This window comes from Melanotaenia boesemani, chromosome 3 (genome assembly GCF_017639745.1).
Source record: "Melanotaenia boesemani isolate fMelBoe1 chromosome 3, fMelBoe1.pri, whole genome shotgun sequence".
NCBI lineage: Eukaryota > Metazoa > Chordata > Actinopteri > Atheriniformes > Melanotaeniidae > Melanotaenia > Melanotaenia boesemani.
In genome coordinates this window covers 17443381-17464774 of record NC_055684.1, presented here as the reverse complement: position 1 = coordinate 17464774, position 21394 = coordinate 17443381, and the positions used below count along the sequence as shown (strand labels likewise).

Below are 21394 nucleotides of genomic sequence, written 5' to 3'. Positions count from 1 at the left end.
TGTGAGGTTTTGTGAATTCACTGAATAATATTTTAAAGACAAGAAGAGCTGTTTTGATGCTCCGATGTGACTATTAGTGTTACTGGTGATACTTTGGAGGCACAGATTTTAGTGAAGATCATGTGTGCATGTCTCACTGCTGATGATGATGATGATGACTGTGACGGGTGCATCTGGATGCCTGTCTCTGAGTTCTGCCATTTCTGTACTGAAGTGCGGAGGCGGAGAGAGGAGAATGAGCATGTGTGAGAGTTACATACACATACATACTGTAGAACCTCAGCTGCGACACACAGACCTGTCTGTGGCTAAAAATGGAAAGCAAACTTGCTGTTGCTGAGAAGCCACAAGAAGGCTCTATATGAAGAGAATGAACATGAATAGATTCATATTTACATCCAGCTAATCTCACATTATGATTTCACCACATCAAAATTAGGTTGCCAAAGTCTTTTTAGCAGTATTGCATGACTGGTCAGGGAAAATGATTCTTGATAAACTAAAATTAGTGGGAATTAATGGAACGATGATATACATTAGAGAGAGAGAGAGAGAGAGAGAGAGAGAGAGAGAGAGAGAGAGAGAGAGAGAGAGAGAGAGAGAGAGAGAGAGAGAGAGAGAGAGAGAGAGAGAGAGAGAGAGAGAGAGAGAGAGAGAGAGAGAGAGAGAGAGCGCGCGTTTGGTACAGTATGTCCTGAGTTGGGATCTGTAGAGGCGGTAGTCCAATGATTGGTTGGTCATACCGGAATGTGTTGTGATTGGTCAGCTCATCAGCGGTACCAGGCGGGCTATATGACGGATTTTATACTTAATTTCTTGTAGTTAGTTTGTAGGTTACAATTACACTTCCTAACGACTTTACACTTCAGAGACAATGTTTAAAGAAGTGTTATCAGTCATTTATTATCTATTAAATGACGTGTAGCAAGTCATTTCCGTTCTGTTGTAACAGGCAGCTTTTTTTTTTTTTAGCTTAGCAGGCTAACTTCCCATTGACATCACGGCTGTTTAGTGTTAGCAAGCAGGAGCTCCAACTGTAGCAGCAACATCAAGTGACAAGGTAATACTGGAAACCACCTGATGATATTAATTAAGATATAGTTTAGCACATGCTTAGATGGTTTGTGTAAATCAGAAACGTGCTGTTAATGGAGCTCGTTGACCTAGCTACTTACTTTTTATCTAAAATACAATCACATGTTTTTGTGTAATGATAAACTATCGGCTACAGTTGATGTTGAACTTACTGGCTGTACATAAATTAAAATAGCAATTAAAACATTTCTCGAGCCAAACATTTCCCAGCAGAAAATAATTTCTACGGTGCTTGTTTTAAAGCTGAACTTTTTAACCAGTCAGGAGGTTAAATGCGTCTTTTATTTATTATCACGTATTTTTAATGTAACATGGATATTGTGATAAACCTCATACCTTTTAATGATCTTATTACGCATTTTGAAAGTATGAAAACTGTACTTTCTGTACTACGTCAGAAATCCAGTTCGCTAACCTGTCCTGTGCATCTGCTCCTGCTTACTCATAGCATGAACTGCCCTCCCACTAAACGCCTCCGAGGCCTCAACCAAGATGTAGTGACAGCAGTGGCCTTCGATGACCCTTTTGGAGATGATGAAGAATTCACCCAGGATGACTTGGATGAAATAGACATCATTGCCTCACAGGCCATCACCTCAGCAGCAGGAGGGGCAGGGGTAGGGTCTAAACCAGGAGCCAAGCTGAGTGAAACAGTCCCTGGGTCCAGCTGGCCATCATCCACAGGGCAGAGCAAACCTCTGTACAGAGCTACAGCCGATCAGAGCAGAGAGAACACAGTTGGGTTTAACAGAGGAAATGCTCTGAAATCTAGCAGGGACCCTCATGGTGAGTTCAGGACAAAATCATTTATTAATTCATGGTAAAATTGGTAATATAAATGGCTGTACTTGATGCATTCAGATATTTCATTTCACTGACAACCTGCATTCTTGTTTTTATCTTTCTAGGCTGCCACTGATTTGACTAAATTTCTATCAAAAGTTAACTGTTTTCACAGAGAAGAGAGCATTGTTTCTATTTAGCTGTGAGAACAGAAAACAACAATTTACAACAGTAACAGAGAACAGACAAAACTTTTAACTCCAATTTCAAGTAACCAAAAATTCTGTGCTCTTAGTTCCTGTTGTTTATTTATTTTTTAATTATTTATGATGTTAATGAACATACAGAATTACCAGAGTCTTGTCTGTAGTTTGAGATTAAGGGGCCGTCCCCATGACGCCGAATTGCAGTGAAACCACAAAAGTATTTTAGCAAACCACCCTTTCATCCCCACGAAGCCAGGGATTAGCCTCCATGAAACCAATCATGTCTGAAACCAGGTACCAAGGTGGATAGGTTTGAAACCGCCCTGTCTGTGGTACTGTGTGGACAGTGTAACCACACCACTAGAGGATAAGACGTCAATGTGATGAGCACGTGCCAAACACAGCAACAATAATGGCGTCCGCGACCAACTGTGTTGTGGTGCTGCTACAGACAGTCCAGGCTTGTGTATAGCATTAACACCAAAATGCACTGCTTTTACAACACAGTATTGTCCTACTTTACCAGCAACAGCTGGAGCAAGCAGATATGTCATTATCTGAGCATGCTCTACATCTTGTTCTAGCTCTGGAGTGTTACTCTTTAATCATCATAACGCTCCCCACAGCCTTGTAGTATGTACTACAGTGGTTTCATGCAGATGTTGAAGCCTTTCTAATAGTTTTCGCCACCGTTTTCACACCTGAACTGGCTTCGGTGCCACGTGGACATAAGAGCCAGTGTGGAGTGGAAATGTGTAAAACTGTAGGCACAGACACCAGTGCTTTGTCCTTTAGTAGAATGAATGTGCAAATACTGACATCCAGTGTCTTTAAATAGGTTAAAGTCAGAAACTCTGAATGCAGTCTTTAATAATTAAATTACTGTAATCACATCTAAACATATTATCATTTGGCTGTTCACAATCTTATACTGTGACAAATACTGTTGCTTAAACAAAATGAAGGGATCTTTAAAGATAATAAAAGCACAATTTAAAAATAGAACAGACCAAAAGAAAGATCTAATATAAATCAGTATTTTTTTTTTCCAGAAATTACAGACAAGATCAAAATGTAGACAGAAAGACATAAAAACTAAGTGAATACCTGGTCAATTTGTGAATTATATTGCATAATGAAACTCTTTGTCAACACATGCATCAAGACCTGCTGATGACCAAATGATTGCCAAACATTCATTGATAGTTTCTGTGGCACGGTGGATTTTGTGTTTAGGTAACATGCAACAGCAGTTTGGATCAGACAGAGGAGAATCTTACAGATTCCTTGAGGTCCAGCATGCAGAGCTGAAGAGGAAGGTGAGACAAGCTTTATAAAACACCAAGTCCAACCACACAACTAGTAGATGTTGTAGATCAGTAAAAATAACCTTGTAAAATTTAAATTTCATGTTCAACCTCAAGTTCCTTGCTGCTGCAATAATGTGTACTGCTGTCTATTCTGCAGCCCTTAGTTTTAGCAGCATTGTATGTGCAACATGACATTATTGATGTATTTGCAGATTTTGGGAACTAATAAATGTCAGATCATAAACAAAAATATAAAAAAAAAAAAAAAAAAAGCGCCACTGGGAGGAGATCCCGGGGAAGACCCAGGACACGCTGGAGGGACTGCATCTCTCGACTGGCCTGGGAACGCCTTGGGATCCCCCCAGACGAGCTGGCGAATGTGGCCGGGGAGATGGAAGTCTGGGCTTTCCTGCTTAGGCAGCTGACCCCAGCTAAGTGATGGATGGATGAATGGATGTTCATTCCCTCACAGTGTGTTTTTTAATTAGCTGAAGGAGGTGGAAGAAGAAATTTTGTTGAAGAGCGGGGAGATCCGGGTCCTGAGGGACTCTCTGAAAACAGCTCAACAAGAGAAAGAAGCTCAGAGACAGAACCAGATCCTGCTGGAGACTCAGAAGCAGAAAGAACAGAGTGACAGGGAGAAGGAGCTGAACAGAAAGGTGAGGATAGCTGGAGAAAACACACACGCACACAAAAAAGAGCTGATAATCATTTGGAATAATTGCATACAGGTTCAGTCTCTGCAGTCTGAGCTGCAGTTTAAAGAAGCAGAAATCCATGAGATGAAAACCAAACTTCACAGTTCAGACAAAAACAAGACAGCTTCTCCACTACCAAAACACAGGTATGGCATCCCAACAATAATAACAGCAAGTTTGATTGTCAGTTAATTTTTTTTTCTGTGTGTATGTTTTTGTTTTTTCATAAAAAATGTACACTCACCAAGCTTGATGTAGATCAGTATCTGAGGTTTATGCATCCGTTCATTCACTTTTCACTCCCAGAGTGACTTCAGAATGACCTTTTAACATAACATGCATGAATTTGGACCATACAAGGAAACCAGAGCACACAGAGCATGTGCATTAATATCTGCATTCCTCTCATCAGATTGTGCTGCTCTCCCCTTTTATTCTATTCTATTCTATTCTACAGTCATTTAGCAGACGCTTTTATCCAAAGCGACTTACATTTGAGAGCAAGAACAACACAAGCATGAATTCAAACAAGATGGGACGTCATAATTAAGTGTCAGACCACTTTTGAGTCCAGTTGGACCTAGGTGCTGTCATGTAGTGCTAGTGCAGTGAATTAATTTTTTTTTTTTTTTTTTTTTTTTTTTTATCTTCTCCTAGTCCTAAAGTACTCAGTACTCTTGCCCAGATGCATCATGGGAGCAGCAGCAGCTCCTCCTCTCCAATAAGAAACGATTTCATTACCAAAGAGGTATTTGGGGCTCAGATATCATCCAGAATGACTCCGGTGAAAACACTTGTGAAGACTCTCAAAGATGGTGGGTCACTAAATGATGATATCATGAGTATGGTGGCAGTTCAAAAATTAATACAGATTTTCAGAAGTTCCCCAAACTGTGCTCACTGTTAAAACTTTGTGTTTTTGTGTGTAACTGTGTGTGTGTGTGTTTTGCAGCAGACAGAGTGTCCAGCAGCAAATACGAAGCAGCTCGTCCAGACCCTTTCTTGTCTGTCAGACCTGCTCATTTCCCTCACAAAGGTCAGTCACTCTGCAAAGCAGTTTCAAATGGTTTTATTTTTAATTATGTGGGTTTCTCACATAATGTGCAGTGGATATGGAACCTATACTTAGGTTTGTGAACCCATCTGATTGTGTAACAATTCTTTTTTTATATAAATAAATGTAGTTTGATTACATTACAGAATGCAGTTAGCTACATTAGCTTGCAGTGCACAGTAAGCCTAAAGAAACTGTGGATGTTTAAAATTCAATGCAGCTCTTTGTACATCATGTCTATGATGATTTTATTGTGGTGTAGGAAAAGAACAGTGTAGGGCAACAATAAATAAATTGATAGAAATGAACAACCAGCAGCTTCATTTAATGACATGGCAGAGTGAATCAACACTTTAAAGATTTCTGCCTGCAAATAAATAACAAAATGATGTGCATGTCACAACTCAGGAATGGCTTGGTGCAAATAGACATTCTTATTCTTAGATAAGTATGTGATATTTGTGTTAAGAGCAATTCTGTTTAGTTGTGTGTGTGGTTCTGTGTCCCCTAGGCAGTGTCCTGCTTGGGTTGTTGTTGCAGCAACCTCTGTTTCCTAGTAGCCTTGGAATATCTCATCTGCTGTCAATGAATCTGACTGACTCCAGGTAAACAATGTACCTGGTAGCACCACATCATGAGTAGCAACACAATACAACTTGCACATTATAAAGCTGCATTAGTTACAGAGATGACAAAGGCAGTTAAGTGTTTGATGTTACAATATAAATGTGGATTTGAAAGTGCTACAATACCCTGCAGTAGCCCAGTAAACACAAATCAACACTGTCTGTAGAGCAGGCCTGCATTAATGTAAACACATTCTACACATTGGGCCTTCAGCGTAACCATCGGTCATCACATGATTTTGTGGAATCCACAAAAGCAGAAATGACCCCTGTTTAATAAAATCAATATTTGATGTATTTTGGGATTTTTGTTCTTGTTTGTAATACAAATTTTTCTTAAAGTACAACAATCCCTGTTTTAACAACAGTAGTTGTGGTGGTACTGTTATTAGAACTTCAACTTACCTAAAACATTAGATTGACTAATGTGCTGTTTTGTGTCACTTGATGTTCAGTCAGTTGTCAGCAGGCTTTCAGCTCCACTCTGATCCACTCACTGCAGCCACTGTAAATGAAGCTGGAGCCCCCAGAGCTGCCTTGAGTGCAGTCCAGACTCTGGCTGTGACTGGACTCAACATGCTGAGTCAGAGTCAACCAGCAGCTGCAGCCAGCAGCAGCAAAAACAGGTAGATCAACTGATTCAGACCTCTGCAGCTGCTCCACTGAACCCTGTCAAAAGTGCTCACTGAAGAATCCAGAACAGCAAATGCTGAAAACTAAACAAATATGTGAACCACAGTGACCTCTTGTGGTAAAATATTGAAATTGCAAAGCTGATTTTATAGAAAACTAGATGCACTCAGGGAGCGCAGATCTCTGCCAAGCTCTCCCAATAGTAAAAAAAATCATGGATCCCCAAAATGTAATTACTTGTTCTTTATTCCTTTTATTCCTCAAAATGTAATTAAAATCCATAACTTTTTTTTAATTTTGTTGCCAACAGAGAGACAAACATACACCCTCGAAAACATAACTCTGCTTTGGTGGAAGTAAATTTACCTGAAACACAGTAGACATTTTAGATCTCAGGAGCCCATTAGCTGATGTTGATGATCGACACCACTATCAATTGTCAGAGTGAGGAGAATCGAGGGATAGATCCCAAATTCACCTTAGAATACCATGAGGATCCAGAAAGAAGATAACCCTATCATAGTACATCATAGACATTATCTTTATGTAACCTGCCAGGACATTCATGAGTAATTTCAAAGAAGGTCATAGGAAAACACAGTGAGTGGTTTGATTGAAATGGATTAATTGGTAAAAGCACAAAAGTGGACACTGCTGTATCATGTTTCTGTTACATTCCTACATAATTGCTTGGAATTTAAATTGTCCTTTTGTTTTTGTGGCAGCGTTTGATAATCTTTTAACTGAGGGTCTCCCTGTCATTTTGGGATACTACATGTTCGGATTGTTGCCTTCCAGCATGTGCAAAGATCTTCTGTACTGCACGCATTTCATGCTGCTCTCTGTACAGGGGGCTCTGGTCAAAAAGATATTAAAGCTCTAATTGGTCAATATTTTATAAATGAAATGTTTGTGCAGAATATATTTTGGGTGTGATCTGCTGAAATTTTAGAGACCACCGTCTCAGTCCTAAATAAAAGAAAAGCTCTATATGTGCAGGTCATGTCCTGGAGCCGTCCTCCTCCTCCCTCTGTTGGATCGTCTCCTGTCTCAACTATGCTGGGCCCTGGACTCCCTCCGCTCCTCCACAGGCAGTAGTGGCTCAGACTCGACAAGTACGAGCTCAGTCCCAGCAGGCCGATCTGTTTCTGCATCTCCTGGGCTGGGAAAACTTGAGGAGTCTAGTTTGTCTGGTTTTAGCATGGAAGACGTTGGTTTGGCTGCTCTGAGGCTTCTCAATCTCTTGATGGTCTACAGTGATGAGGTGATTGCATAACTTTATCAAAAGAGGCATCTGTAATGCACAAAAAAATCACACATGTTAGAGGTTTTGTTTTGGTAAACCACAAAAAAAAATCCTCAATAAATCTCAGCACGGCAATTGTTTGCATGTATTTTAAAGGTAATTTGTTTTTGAGCATTTTCTGAACCCGCAGTGCTGATATTTGACTTGCTTCTCAGGTGGTGGAGGCTGTGCTGTTAAAGGAGAATCACAGCACAGACAAGAAGGTACAAACACATTTCCGAACTTTATTGCGTTTTTTTATATCACAATGATCTTAGACCACAAGTTCGTGGTCTTGACCTACATGGATGCAGATTGTGTACTGAAATGTGCTGTCTCTGAAATCCTCTCTCATATTATAGAATGACCGCCCCGCTATGTGTCTGGATGTCTCCTCCCAGAATACCTTGCTGCAATCAATGCTACGGTTGTGTGACGTACGGCTTGTTGGTAGCGGCTCCCAGAGGGAGGAACTTGTCCTCAACACTATGAAGACACTTTGTGTCCTAATAGAAAGGATGCCACACATGCATTCTGAGAGGTACACGCACACACCAGCTTTTATTTGAAAGATCACAGAAAACTGATAATATTTAAGTTTTATCCTTGGAATTTTTCCAAATGAATGATAATGTGAATGTTCAGAAACAGAAGAGTGACTAAAAAGGCGTCTTTCTTTTACTAATCCTAAGAAATAGTATTTTTTCTGCATTTGTAAGGACCCCCTGAAGTAGTAAAGTTGATATTATTACTGTTTTCATGCCTTATTTAATCAAAGACAGATGTAATGTAGCGCTCAGTAGTGCAATTTACTGCATGGTATTGCCACTTGCTGTCAGTGGTTATGTAATAACTGTAAACTCCCTGCTGCAGTGATTTACAGTTTCTGTGGTAACCAATGTTGAACCATGACTATTCGATTTGAGTCATTTCAGTTTTAACTTGACCAAAGATGCCCCAGACAACAGCAACACAGAAAATTATTTGTCAAGAGAAAAATAACTGCATCACCACCTTAATTGCTTTCGAGCTTCTGGTCACATGACCGAATGTTAAATCCCTCGTCATTACGTGTGAAACTCTATTGTTCTTTTTTTGTCACAGTTTAGCTAGTTTCTCTCTCCTTTTGTGCTCTGTATCATCGCGTGTGTGTGTGTTTCACCATTTTTGGAAGAGGGCCTTAGTTCCTTGTGTAGAGAAACAGACTGATGCAGATCAGGTGTGACGATCATTTTATTTGAGTTGCTATCGACTAACTCAATTACAAGTGCATAAATTACAATAAAAGTTTCTCAACAGGTTTCAGCAGATCTAAAATTAAAGATGGGCTACTCACAAATGATCATTTGATTGTTTAAACTGTTAAATAATTGTTTAACATGTAAATATTGTTGCTAACTGCGGCAACATGTAAGGTAACAAATGTGTACATCTTAGCTACTGATAATTTAGTGCGATTAAATTTGTGATTATTAATAGTGTTTTAGTAAAATATCAAAGACATTTTAGATAAACTACATTTGTAACTATGTTATTGTGATGGCATCTGTCCTTTCTGCAAATACGGCTTATTATTTATGTCTGAGTGTTTACATTTATTTGCTGATTGTCTTTCTCTGTACAACAGTTTAATTTGCTAGTGAATTAGATTTTCAAGCAACCACATGCTATATCATTCAGCATGTCTGAGAGAACGTTAAAACATTAAACATTCAGAGTTGAGCCCATATAAAATTGTGACTGCTGAGGAAGTATAAAAGCAGTAACAAAGCATATTTTCCAATTGTAACCAGTATTATTATTTTGCTTATAAAGGGCTAAATTAAATTAAAATCTGTTGAGATTTAAGATTTGTTATTGATATTATCAAGTTCCAATTAACAGCCTGTCTCCACTTAATGCTGACTCATCATATTTGGGTTTATTATAAAATCAGAATCGTTGCATTCATTTTAGACTTATGTTATTTATTTCCCCCTCCTAGGTTGCAGTGTGTGTTGCAGGTGGTGTGTACATGTTTGTCAGCAGACAGTAGGCTGCAGACAGTCTCAGAGTGTGTGTGTGTCCTCATGTCGATGACTGACCATGAGACCCTGGCCAAGCAGCTCTGCTCTCAGCATGGTGAGGATCAAGCCACAGCACAGTTACTGCAGTGACTTAAACTTTTTCAAAATCTTATATATGCACTATTTGTTACAATGCTTTGATTATTCTTTTTACTGAATTGTTTTTATTGAAACAGGAACACTGAGACAGTCTTGTTTTTTTCCCCTGTAGACCCCTGTGTTTTTCTGAAGTTATTCCAGTTGATAAGAACAAGACCAGACAACAAAGCAACGCATACAGACTGGATTTTACTGAACCTTCAGGTAAGATGTTGAAGCATTTAGGCGAATAGGAGGATATTTGGTGTGTTTCAAAATTAACTTTATTCACAATAAACAAGGAAAAACACAATCTGCAAAAAAAAAAAAAAAAAAAAAAACAACAGATGCACTGCTATGGGAGTTGATAGCAGAATACAATATCTTTATTGTCATTGTAACAAGTACGAGATTTAAAAGTGTCATCTAATCAGATTAGAAATTGTAAAATTGTACATAAAATGTACAAATAAAAGCAACATTTAAAAAAAAAAAAAAAAAAAAAAAAAAACAGCACGAGCAGAGACCCATCACTCATACACAGGTGTACATTCTGGTATTGCACTCATCCCTTAGAAAACATACAGCACATTGTGTTTTTTTTTTGTTTTGTTTGTTTTTTTTTTTTAGTATTGAGTGTTTTTTAATGTTTGTTCTGGTTTTTATTGTTCTGACGGCAACAGTTCAAATAGCAAGTGTCCAGGGTGTGAACTGTCCCTAATGATAGTCTGTTCTTGTAGTGTTTGGAGGTTAAAAATCTAAGAGGGTTATCTGTGATGATTCTGGCTGAACAGACCAGATTGAGTTAGTAAATTAACACTGTTAGTTTTTCAGAAAAGTTCAGTATGTATGTGGCTTTTTGTGTGAATGTGGAAATTAGAATGAAACAGACTTTTGTGTCATGTAAACCCTTGCAGCACAGTTAAGGATGTTCTGAGACTGAGAATTTACAAGTAATAATATGACTGTTGTCTTGGTTTTTGCATGTCAGGTGGTTCGTTTGTTGAGCAGACTGACTCAGAGGACAGAGAGCTGGACGACCAACGTACAGACTACATGTCAGTGTTACACTGAGGTAAACTTCTTGAGCCTGTGTTCTGTCTCATGCAGTGAAAATCTAGACTTTGTGTTGCTTCTAAAGGCCCGTTTATGCTCAAAGCAGAAAATGGATATGCACACAGTTTCGTTCGTCTCCTGCATCAGTTACACACGTAATTTGGTCCGTTTTCACAGAGCTTAGATATCCACCCCTTGATGCAGAAAGTGGTGCAATTCCACAGTGCATTTTATTTTTATGACAACTGTTAAAATTATGTAAGTTTTGAAGAAAGGCTATGTGAGTGTTTAGGGCGTGTTGGGCGGTTGGGAACAACTTCATACTGGTGCATTACCGACGGCAACCAGTGTCTGAACCTGAAGTTGGTTCATGGGACTGAAATCTGAACCCAGCACTGCCCACTAGTGGAGGAATTGACTTAACAACCATGGCAGAGACGCATGGAAGTATTAGGACGGCAACATATGACAGCATTTAATGGACGTCCCTGTTTACGTACATATAGGAAGGGTAACTGGACCCTAAGAATATGACTTTCTCCTTTCTATTTGCAGCTGGTTCAAACAGTTGTGATCATTTTCCATCGTCAGTGGTTGGATCTTAGTGGTTCTCGGGAGCCAACTGACTCAACAGGTCAGTCACAGTTTTAATTAAAACTGAAAGAGGATTTAATTCACAATTCTGTTTCCTAAATTTTGGTGACGTAACAATGTGTCAAAAAAATCACTAATCACCTCCCAGGTTTGTTTTGTGTTTATCCTCCAGGTCCATCCCTGCAGCTGTGCTCAACCTCCTGCTCACCGTGGTGGTGCAGCCCGGCGGCGTCTCTACTCAGAGAGTGTCTGCTGCTGCTCCACTGGATGCTGCTGCATCATAGCAGCTTCTCTGAGAGCTGCGGGCTATTGCTGCACATGTATGACCAGATGATCCCTGCTGTACGAGACACACTGAGAAAGATTCCTGAGCTGAGTGAGAGTGAAGGTATTATTATACTCAAACCACAAACTTTATCTTGTGATTGGAGCACACTTGATCAGAGGTGGAATATTTTATAGGCCAGTGGTTGATGTGCCACAAGGATTAAACTGTATAATTGTTGGTAGTGTAGGAGGTGCATTTAGCCGTTTTTACACAAACACACTTTATCAGATTTTTTTTTCTTTTTTTAACAGCAGCTAAGGAAAAAAATTCAGTAAAGTCATGTTTTGGGGATGCCAAGACAAAGTTATTATTACCTTAATCTAAAAGAGAATTTAAGAAGAAGCATGAAATAAACAATGTGATTAAACCCACCATTTTCCCAGGGATGAAACTTCTCTATAGAGTAATATGCTTAAGATTTTAACATTTCTGTACACGATTGTCATAGCTAATACTAACAAAAAAGGGCCGAATTACTGTCTGTACAGTAATTATGACTAAATATACATAAAATCAGATCGCTGCTGATATCCTCATATATCTCAAAAAGGTGCATCATACAGCTGAAATGCAAAGTGACTTTACAGCTTATCTAGATTGTTTCTGTGTTCACCAGAGCTGGCCTTGGAGGAGATCTGCCGCTCTGAGGGGGATGACGTTGACGACATGGACACTGACACTGGCTCCTGACTGGCTGCTACCACTGCCTCCACAGCAAACATGAGTTACAGTTAACAAACTGCTGATATCTGATATATTTGATATATCATACTGCAATAAGGACAAAACAGAGATTCACTTTCTGCCAAATCTTTTTTTAAAGTGTGATTCAGAGATCTGACAGAAGCAATGGACACGACACAGGAATCATTTTGCTTTCCGATGAGATTTAAAAATAAAACATGACAGTGAGACAGTCAGTGTTCAAGATCACATGTTTACTTTTCCCTGTTCTTCCTGTCAGGGATGCAGTTACTGTTGGATACTCCAACAAGTGATAATCCCACAATAATCAACACCTGTACCGATACTTGGAACATTAAAACTGCTTTTTAACTCATTTGTATGAAAAAATCTTTTCAAATTACTTTTGAAAAAGTGCCAAATAAAAACCTCAAGCAACGTTTCTTAATAAGTTTATTGATACAACTATTCTCATTGAAAATTCTCATTTGTTATTAATATATTACTGGAAAATTGAAATAATAGAAGATGCTTTTGCTCATCAACTCTCAAAACAAAAGTTTCTACCTCTCATGCTGAATGCTTACTGAAGAATTTGGTGTATCAACCCTTTTCTCCACCAAATGCTCCTAAAGCTTAATTATTTACCCGTTTGCTTAAATTGTAAACGTTAATTGCTGATAAAGTTCAATACAGGTCATTTAAAATAATTTTAATCAGAAGAAAATATTTGACGTATACAAAAATACAAAAGAGACCATACATACAGTATAAATATTACACTGTTGGTATGTGATGTGTTGCAAGAATTAGAAGTAACACCAATTAAAACCAATTTTGGGGACCAGAACAGTTTTGAAACACCTTTATTTATCCTCCAGCTTTAACGGAGTCTGCATCCAACAGTTAACAAGCATCCTGCTGGCTGGCTCCAGGTCTTTTGGACAAAGTTCAAAGTGACTTGTGAGTGAGTGTGAAGAACTATTTTAATTCAGTTATCTCAAGATCATCACCTCATTATTATAAGTCAACAAGTGGTGCTTATAATTTATCCTTGCTATCCTGAAATTTAATTATCCAGTCACACTGGCATAGCAAAATAGTTCTCTTGTGATCAGAAATAAACCGTTGTCATTTCTGGATGAAGACTGAGCCACAGCTTTAGTTATGTAATGAATCATTTACATTAGAGAACAAAATCTCCCAAAATAAACATGTTTGTGATTATTAGAAAAGCTGATCACAAGAAAAATATCAGCCAATATGTAGTGTTATTCAGTTTTAAGCAAAAATAAGTCCCCAAAATCAAAATTGTCAGATAAAGTTTTGATCCTGAGACAACATAGCTCTGTTCATGTATGTGAGGGAAGCACATTGATTATGAAATGTCTTTTTTTTTTTCTTTCTTTTTAAGATTTTGCTGCTGGTGACTTTCCTTCAGTGACCCACTGCAAGGAATATTAAGTGTAAACACTGAAAGAAAAAAAATAAAAACAAACTGTGTCTCAACTGAGGCTCGACCTCCTTCAGATTCCATGTTTTACCAAATGGTGCATTCAGGCAAATTCCTTCAAAAGGTTTCATCGCAGCAGTAAATGGAGGGTGACTCTTACTGTTACAAAGTAGGATATACTCAATTACAGCTTAATACATTATTTTCTACTTATATTGGAAGCATTCTTGAACAATAAAACTTTTTATTGTGGTGGAAAAGCAATTTACAGGACTTTTACCTAACCTCTTTAATGCAAATAAACTGACAAACTGATGAATAAGAGATGAGCAAATGTACCACTAAGCTGCTGTTCTGAAAGACAAATTGGGGATGTTGCTCTATGATTTATGAACAGAAGCAGGATGCCTTCAGAGACCATAAAATCTGAAAGAGGCAGGGCGCAAAATGAGACACAGCTACAGAGAGATAAAGGCACCTGAGGTTCAAGTAATCCAGGATCAGACTGTCTGTGCTGTTTATTTGCTCTTGGATGTCTGTATTTGTGAGATTCGGTTCTTGAGTGTGGAACGTTTCAAGAGCTGTTTTAGTTTTGAAATGTGGTTTAGTGCTTTACATAAGGATTAATTACATCAGTGCAGATTCTCACAAGTGTAAAAGTTCAAATGCGTCTGTGTGTGACTGTCAGTGTTTTTCAGTCCACGTTGGCACTACTTGATCATCGTCCTCTTGTTTCTTCTGTAGTGTTGTGTTTTGGTTGAAATGCGTCTTGAGTGTGTTATGGTGCGAAACGTGGCGATTGGTCAGCCATGGGTGCATCTGCAGTTCAGATGCCTTCAGTCTCTCTGCAGGCAACTTCCTCAGCATGCAGCCAATCAGACACTTAGCCTGCGGTGACAGCCAATTAGGCAGACTAAACGCCCCGCGGCGGATCTTGGCGAACAGCGCGGCTGGCTGTGTGTCCTGAAAGGGATATCGTCCGATCAACATGGTGTACAGAGACACACCTAGGCTCCAGATGTCTGCAGCAAGCCCTGAATAAGACCTGTTCCCATTGATCAGCAGTTCAGGACCGACATAAGCAGGACAGCCATGTCTGTCTGTTAGAGAGTCATCGTCACGGTTACCATGCAGGACGACGCAGTCATTGAGTCCGAGCAGAGCAAGATGAGTCCTAGAGAAGAAAAATCACATCAATGAGACTATACTCCTGCTGAAGCTTATGAGAACAAATATATCTAATTTTCTTTCTGCTTCTACTGTTGTACAATTAGCAAAGAAGTATCAAGGTTAATTTAAGGAGTATTAACAGCGTTGTAGTTTATTACATTTTATTATAGACTGTTTAGCATTATAATTTGTTTTAAATGTATCAGCAGTTTGTTAATTAATAAATGCAGTATTACTGCAGTAGTAGCAGAATGCCCATTTCAGTCTTGTATGAGTTTTCTGGTGACAGATCTTCTGAAGAGTATTCAGTATTAGGAGGTTTTGTATAGATGTTCCTTGCATTTGTTGGTGTAGTATGAAGTACTGTGTTACGACATCAGTGACATATCTGCATCTGGGTCTCACCTGTATTTGTCAGTGAAGACGAACCTCCGGAGTTTCAGGTCTCTCAGGATGACTCCGTGCTGATGACAGTGTGTCACAGCATTCAGCATCTGAGCAAACAGACGCCGCGCCTCCTCCTCGTCCAGACGCTTCCTGCTGCGCACGTACGCATGCATGTCGCCATGGTGATCGGGCAGGAAGATGTACACGTTATCTTGACCAATCACCATATCCAGCAGACTGCAGATATTGGCGTGTTTACCGATGCGGCCATAGGCTGCCAATTGTTCCTGATAACCATTTAGAGGAAGCACCTGTAACCGTGACAAACATAGCAAATACAATCAATGCGTTACCAGCAGAATTATTTTGGCAGGATCAATGATATTTACAGTTTGCACAACTTCTTGTAATATCTTTCCCAAACTTAGCAGCGGCATTTTTAGCTGTTAGCATCATTGCAAACAATATCAGCATTAAAAATATTATTATTAGACGTTTGAGTGTGTTGTAGTTACCTGGCAAGTGTAATGCTGCTGCGTGTGCGCATGGACAGCTCTGTAGGTCTCCTCCCTCTCACAGCGTTCGAAAAGGATGTATGGTCCAACTCTGGATGGGGGTTGACTCTGGTTGATTTTGGGAGCGGGGTTTGTGGGCCCAAAGCAAGGTGATAGGATGGTGGAGGGAGGGGGTGGGGCAAGACGGGCTTGTTTACATTTCAGCAGACTGTCTTGAGGTTCGTCTAACAGTCGTTTTAGACACTGTTGAGAACTGGTTGTAGACACCGCCATACTCCTCTACTATCAGAGAAGAAGAGAAGACAAGTAGCATTGGGTTAATTTGTGTTCATATACTTGGATGCATTTCTGTGTAATTTTAAAAATCCAAAGCAAGGAGGTGTTTTAAAAAAATGTATCCCTCTTTTCAGTCAGTTTATATTGTACTTATTTTTGTTCGTGTGAAAGTCCACACACTGCTGCCAAAAACTCATAGTGCAACTCATACTGCATAGTCCAAGCATTTATTTCTGCATCAAGATGAAACACATTTTATAAACCTGCTGAGTGGTTGGCTTTAAGAATAAAAAAAAGCCTCTCTGACCAGCTGTCCAATCAGACCAGGCTGGTGCTTTTATTAGGAGCACCTCATAGATAAAGGAGTCACCAAAATGCAATTAAGGGGGACTTGAGAAAATACAGGAGTGGATAGCATATTAAATTATTTCCTTTTTAGTAGTAAATGCAAAAGAAAAAAATGAGAAACAACAGAGATGGATAGTATTGTGTTGTAAACTAAAATGATGGACATTATGGAAACCTGCATCTGCCTCGATGTGAGTGAAGGCCAAGAATCATCCACTACTCACTTCACTATAAAACTTTCAGTTTATCTGTGATAAAGTGGTGCTCCAAGTATTTACTGCTCTTTAAAACTTTGTTTTAGTTGACAAGGGGAACAAAACAACTATCATTATTATGTCAAATGTAACAGTCCAGTAGTCCATCACAGCTAAGTAAAATTTATTAAAGCCGTCCTGCATAAGATTTCAAGGATCTGGGAAGTGCTGCTGGATCTTGATAAACTTGTAATCTAAAACACATTACCAGCCTCATCAGCTGTTTTTCCTCTAGTCTTTGTGTAGTATGACATTGAAAGTTTTAAGTTTGATGTCATATGTCAAAAAGTAATGTTGAAAAGAATGTGATTAGTGAGATGCTGTTACAAAGCCTAAACTATACATCAGCGCCCTCTACTGGCAGCACCGCCATTCCGCTTCCTTCCACTAAACCTTCCTCAGTAACATTTTTACATACAGTAAAGAGCGGTATTAGTATCACATCTCTGTGTTCTGCATCCCTGCTGCTCACATGTTACACAGTTGGTGTCTATAGGCTTCATGATGCAACTTCCTGTAAGCTGACAGGCACTTCACAGCTTTCAGATCATTGCATCAGAGCACAACAGTTTATAGTTTAAAACGCCTTTAAATACAGTCAACAACTGCACACATACTCAGATGGTGTGTGCGACAAAGTTTTTCATAACTTGTGGTTACCTCAGTGACGCTTTGTGGAAACCTGCTGTGAACCAATACTGCTTTCACTCCTGATGAAACACCCTGAGTCACAACGTCACTGCGGCAACGCCAGCCGCCCTCTCACACAAACAGTGAATCAGGCCTTTTTTGACAGATTGTGAAACTGAAGCTCAAAATAAAGTGATGAGGAAATCCTCATAGATCTGGCTGGTAATAGGTGACATGTGGGAAATAATGAAGGGAAATCTACTAGTATCTACTAGAACCTGTTTGATTCTGAAACTTCATGTGAAGCAATCTCATTTGGGCATTTACGGAGACACGTTTCTCAAGTTAACACTTCTGAAACAAAACTAGTATCCAGCTCATATAAATAAAATTAAGACCTTTAAAGACTTAATCTCATAGAAATTTAAGTTTTTTATGCAGGTTCTAAATAAATTTATTACAGCTGTCTGCGGGGTTTTCTTACTCCTGAACAGAACTTGGGAATTATATTTTACCTTAATATATTCAAAATGCTCCAGACTGGGAGGACATCCGTTACACAGCATGTTCACTTTCATCTGCCTCCTATAAGCCAACATCAAAACTCGGTCTAAAGGGAACTGGAATTCAAAGGGAACTCTGCTCCCAGATTTTCTTCTTAAGATTTTTTTTCCCATGAAATTAATATAAAATTGTTAAATAAACAGGAAACTCCAGTACATTTATGTCATAACCTGACAAACTGATCATTGAAACTGTTTTTACTTTTAGTCAACTGACATTAACACTGTGGCTTTTAATACTTTTGCCTTCTACATTTTACAACTTCCTGTAAAAACTGCATATATTTTTGGATAAAACAGTCAAAAAAAAAAAGAAAAAAGAACTGATTAAATTACTAACATTAGTTAAAATCTAACATTAAATTAATACTAAATCTTGATTTGAGTGGTCAGGTAATATAATTCTGTCTCTAACTGCTCCATCTGTTTTTATTTTTCTGTTCACAGCGCATACTCAAGCCACTTTAGTCTAACTACAAGCATTTAAAATTAATCTGTAACTTCAATTAGAGGGTAGGTAATCCATTCATGCATTTGACCCTGTTGACTATAGAGCATTTAAGGTTCCTTTGCGGACCTTTTTCCAAAGCTTCAGCCATGTCACGTGATCATCAAATAAGATAAGTCATCATGAACGCAAATGTAAAAACACTTTAAAGCTACTAAAGCTTTACAAATTGTATAGATTCATCTACTTGACAATGGATTTAACTGTCAACAGGGGAAGGCCACTCAGGCTGGAAATAGATGGCAAGTGACATAGAGATCAATTTTAAGTTAGAGGTTTGCTTAGAGATGAGCATCTTTTAATCCTCAGAACACTGTTTATTTCTTGGGAGACTGAGTTAAACTTGATGTACACTGATCACTGATCAATATTTCAAAGGTAAATAGTTTCTACTCCACTGTATTTAGGTGACGGTTACTCTGTTCTCATAGGTGAAGAATATAGTCAACATGTACAATGTGAGAATGATGCTTAACAACAAACATGAACCAATATATAATGTTTATATAATAATATGACACTTTAACAAAGATCGTGCTGCAAGGTGAACACATACTTAAAAAGCTGCATGCAGCTTTCCTTTAGTTACTTTGTGATGTGGTATTTTTGTAATCATTACTTGGGTAAAAGACGAGAAGACTGATCTCAGATCAGTTCTTACCTTGAGGATGACAGACAGGTCCGGACTTCAGGTCAACAGGAAACCACTAACCACCCAGTCAAGTCAGCGATGACCACGTCTCTGTCCGTGCAGCACACGTTGGTGGGTAAACAAACACCTTCAAACTTAACGCTTTTACTTTCGAGCTAGACGGACTAGAACCAGTGGCTGTGATACTGGGAAAACTGGGGATGACGTCTATACTTTTTTTTTTGTCCTGGTTGCGCAACCTGTCGTCAGCTGGTAGTTTTAAAGCTTATTCTAGTGGTTTCACTTAAAGAGACTAAACAAACTAAATGAACAGAGAACAGTAGAATCCTAAAGTGTTTAAAGTAAAGAATTTCACTTTAACAAAAGAAAAAATAGAATTTAAAAGAAAAAAAAATCCGAAGCTAAAGTGAACAAAGCAGAATTGAAACGAGTCCTTCTGTCCGTCCGTCCGACTGCGTGTTAAAATGAAAACAACATCGGTGTGGTTTAGTTTCCTTCTGGTCTCCGCTGACACCGCTAGTCTCCAGAACTTCCAACCTGACTGAAGACTTGGACTGGGGACTGAGTCCGGCTCTGTTTGGTTTCGTTGTTTCCTCCTGCGCTGGCGTCATCAAAAGGGGCGGAGCTTTGGTGTTGCAATCGTGTGCCGATCAGTCGTCAGACAGAAACTGCGCGGCACGAGCCCACACAACACATATGATTACAGTATACTGTCAGCTTTCTGAAGCGTCTCATAGTTTGAGTCACACTTTCGAAATTATTTTTATCAAACCTTACTTCATGAAAACAACAAAAATTCTCAAAATATTAACCAAAATAGTTGTTTAAAGTAAATAAATAAATAACTTGATGGTAACATACTTTCATGGTAGATTTTAGTGTCATTAAATAAGTGCGAAGAAGAAAGTTCAGATTCTATTTTAAAAATTCTATTTTAAAAACAGACAGGCCAGCAACTGCAACAACTTTAAAAGTGCACAACAGCTGTTTGGGCCATGTGCTCATGATAATAGATAATAATCTAACAATCACTCAGAAACGCAGGATAAGCCGTCATTGCCTTCCACAATGCTGACTATTCCATAAAATCCTACAAAAGGCACCATATATAAACACAAAGTTAGAAATTAAAATTAATAATTCAATCATTACAATAAATAGAGCTTTTTGTGGCTTTGGAGACTTTGGCATTGGTTAGTTTGTAAAAAAAAAAAAAAAAAAAAAAAAAAAAAAAATAAGCAAAAGAGCCAATGACTAAACAGTTGTTAAACTATTCTTGATGCAAATGGATTTGTAGAGGCTATTAAAACCACTGTTTTTGTTTAAACTTTGAAACATTAACATGATCATCATAGCAGTGCAAATATCAAATAAAAGATCAGTTTTAAGACAAACTGAATAGGAAAAAAAAGGTAATATAATAAAAATTAACTCTAGTACAAAGGTAAAAGACAACGAATAAAGTGTTTTAAGATCAGTCTTAAAAGGAGAACTCAATAAAACCTGCAAACATGTTGGAGCAGTTGATTCTATCATTCTGGGGGCTGGGAATGGAAAGGCCCAGTCTCGTCTGTGTGCCAGTCTTAAGCTGAAGCCTGGTTAACACCAGCATTGTGGTGGGCATCAAAATTATCCAGATGGGACAAATCACACAGGGTGACATTATGAAAAATGCACAAAGGTGGCATGCAAGGAAAGAAAAGGTATAGGCTAATCAAACCACAGATCTCAAAAGATCTTTTTGTTAACCCTTTCATGTTTGCAATAAAAAAAAAATAATTTAAAAAACTTTTTTTTTTTATTTTTTTTATTTAATTTAATTTTATTTTATTTTGCATTATTTATTCCCCTGGGGACAATGATAAGAATGAATGCTTTAAAAATGGTAAAGATAACAATTGATAACTAAAGTTAAAAAGATCAAAATTTGACAAAACTCTGTGGTAACTAACACTTCCCATGTCCAAACCTAGTGGAAGTGCAGTTTTATTGGCATTTGATCTTAATATATTAAAGCTTATTTGAATCACCTTATCAGAGGTTACAAGACTTTATGAACTGCTGGGCTCCAGTTGTACTGATATCAATGTCTGGTCATATCTGCACAGATAACTGGATAGGCAAAGATTTTTCATGATTGCT

The 21394-nt window shown here is 38.4% G+C and overlaps 2 protein-coding genes across 4 annotated transcripts; one reads left to right on the top strand and one right to left on the bottom strand.

Annotated features, from left to right (window-relative positions):
• The first annotated feature begins 767 nt into the window (after positions 1–767).
• LOC121636706 (ATR interacting protein) lies at positions 768–12872 on the top strand. The gene is made up of 18 exons (XM_041980452.1): positions 768–1060; positions 1544–1881; positions 3321–3403; positions 3883–4053; positions 4126–4238; positions 4750–4907; positions 5045–5128; positions 5658–5751; positions 6228–6398; positions 7405–7669; positions 7867–7914; positions 8053–8231; positions 9675–9811; positions 9968–10059; positions 10826–10909; positions 11446–11524; positions 11657–11872; positions 12429–12872. Exons 2-18 carry the CDS (start codon positions 1545–1547, stop codon positions 12500–12502), a joined length of 2385 nt encoding a protein of 794 aa, XP_041836386.1. The 5' UTR covers positions 768–1060; position 1544; the 3' UTR covers positions 12503–12872.
• Positions 12873–13899: 1027 nt separating this feature from the next.
• trib3 (tribbles pseudokinase 3) lies at positions 13900–19869 on the bottom strand. Of its 3 annotated transcripts, none has more exons than XM_041980456.1 (4): positions 19262–19869; positions 16022–16297; positions 15525–15817; positions 13900–15123 (listed from the first exon to the last, which is right to left on the bottom strand). In XM_041980456.1, the coding sequence occupies exons 2-4, from the start codon at positions 16292–16294 to the stop codon at positions 14634–14636; spliced, it is 1056 nt and encodes a 351-aa protein (XP_041836390.1). In that variant the 5' UTR covers positions 16295–16297; positions 19262–19869; the 3' UTR covers positions 13900–14633. The 3 variants fall into 3 exon arrangements, with proteins under 3 accessions (XP_041836390.1, XP_041836387.1, XP_041836389.1); XM_041980453.1 differs by having other exon boundaries at positions 16022–16303; positions 19262–19868; XM_041980455.1 differs by having other exon boundaries at positions 16022–16300; positions 19262–19868.
• Between the last annotated feature and the right edge of the window lie 1525 nt (positions 19870–21394).

Excerpts from the sequence above, each read along its gene's own strand:
- LOC121636706 (XM_041980452.1), top strand. The coding sequence starts at position 1,545 with ATGAACTGCCCTCCCACTAAACGCCTCCGAGGCCTCAACCAAGATGTA. Across the intron at positions 7,670-7,866 it reads TGATGGTCTACAGTGATGAG|GTGGTGGAGGCTGTGCTGTT; the intron begins GTGATTGCATAA and ends CTTGCTTCTCAG. Across the intron at positions 10,910-11,445 it reads CATGTCAGTGTTACACTGAG|CTGGTTCAAACAGTTGTGAT; the intron begins GTAAACTTCTTG and ends TTCTATTTGCAG.
- trib3 (XM_041980456.1), bottom strand. The coding sequence starts at position 16,294 with ATGGCGGTGTCTACAACCAGTTCTCAACAGTGTCTAAAACGACTGTTA. Across the intron at positions 15,818-16,021 it reads AGCAGCATTACACTTGCCAG|GTGCTTCCTCTAAATGGTTA; the intron begins GTAACTACAACA and ends TCACGGTTACAG. Across the intron at positions 15,124-15,524 it reads GTCTTCACTGACAAATACAG|GACTCATCTTGCTCTGCTCG; the intron begins GTGAGACCCAGA and ends TTTCTTCTCTAG.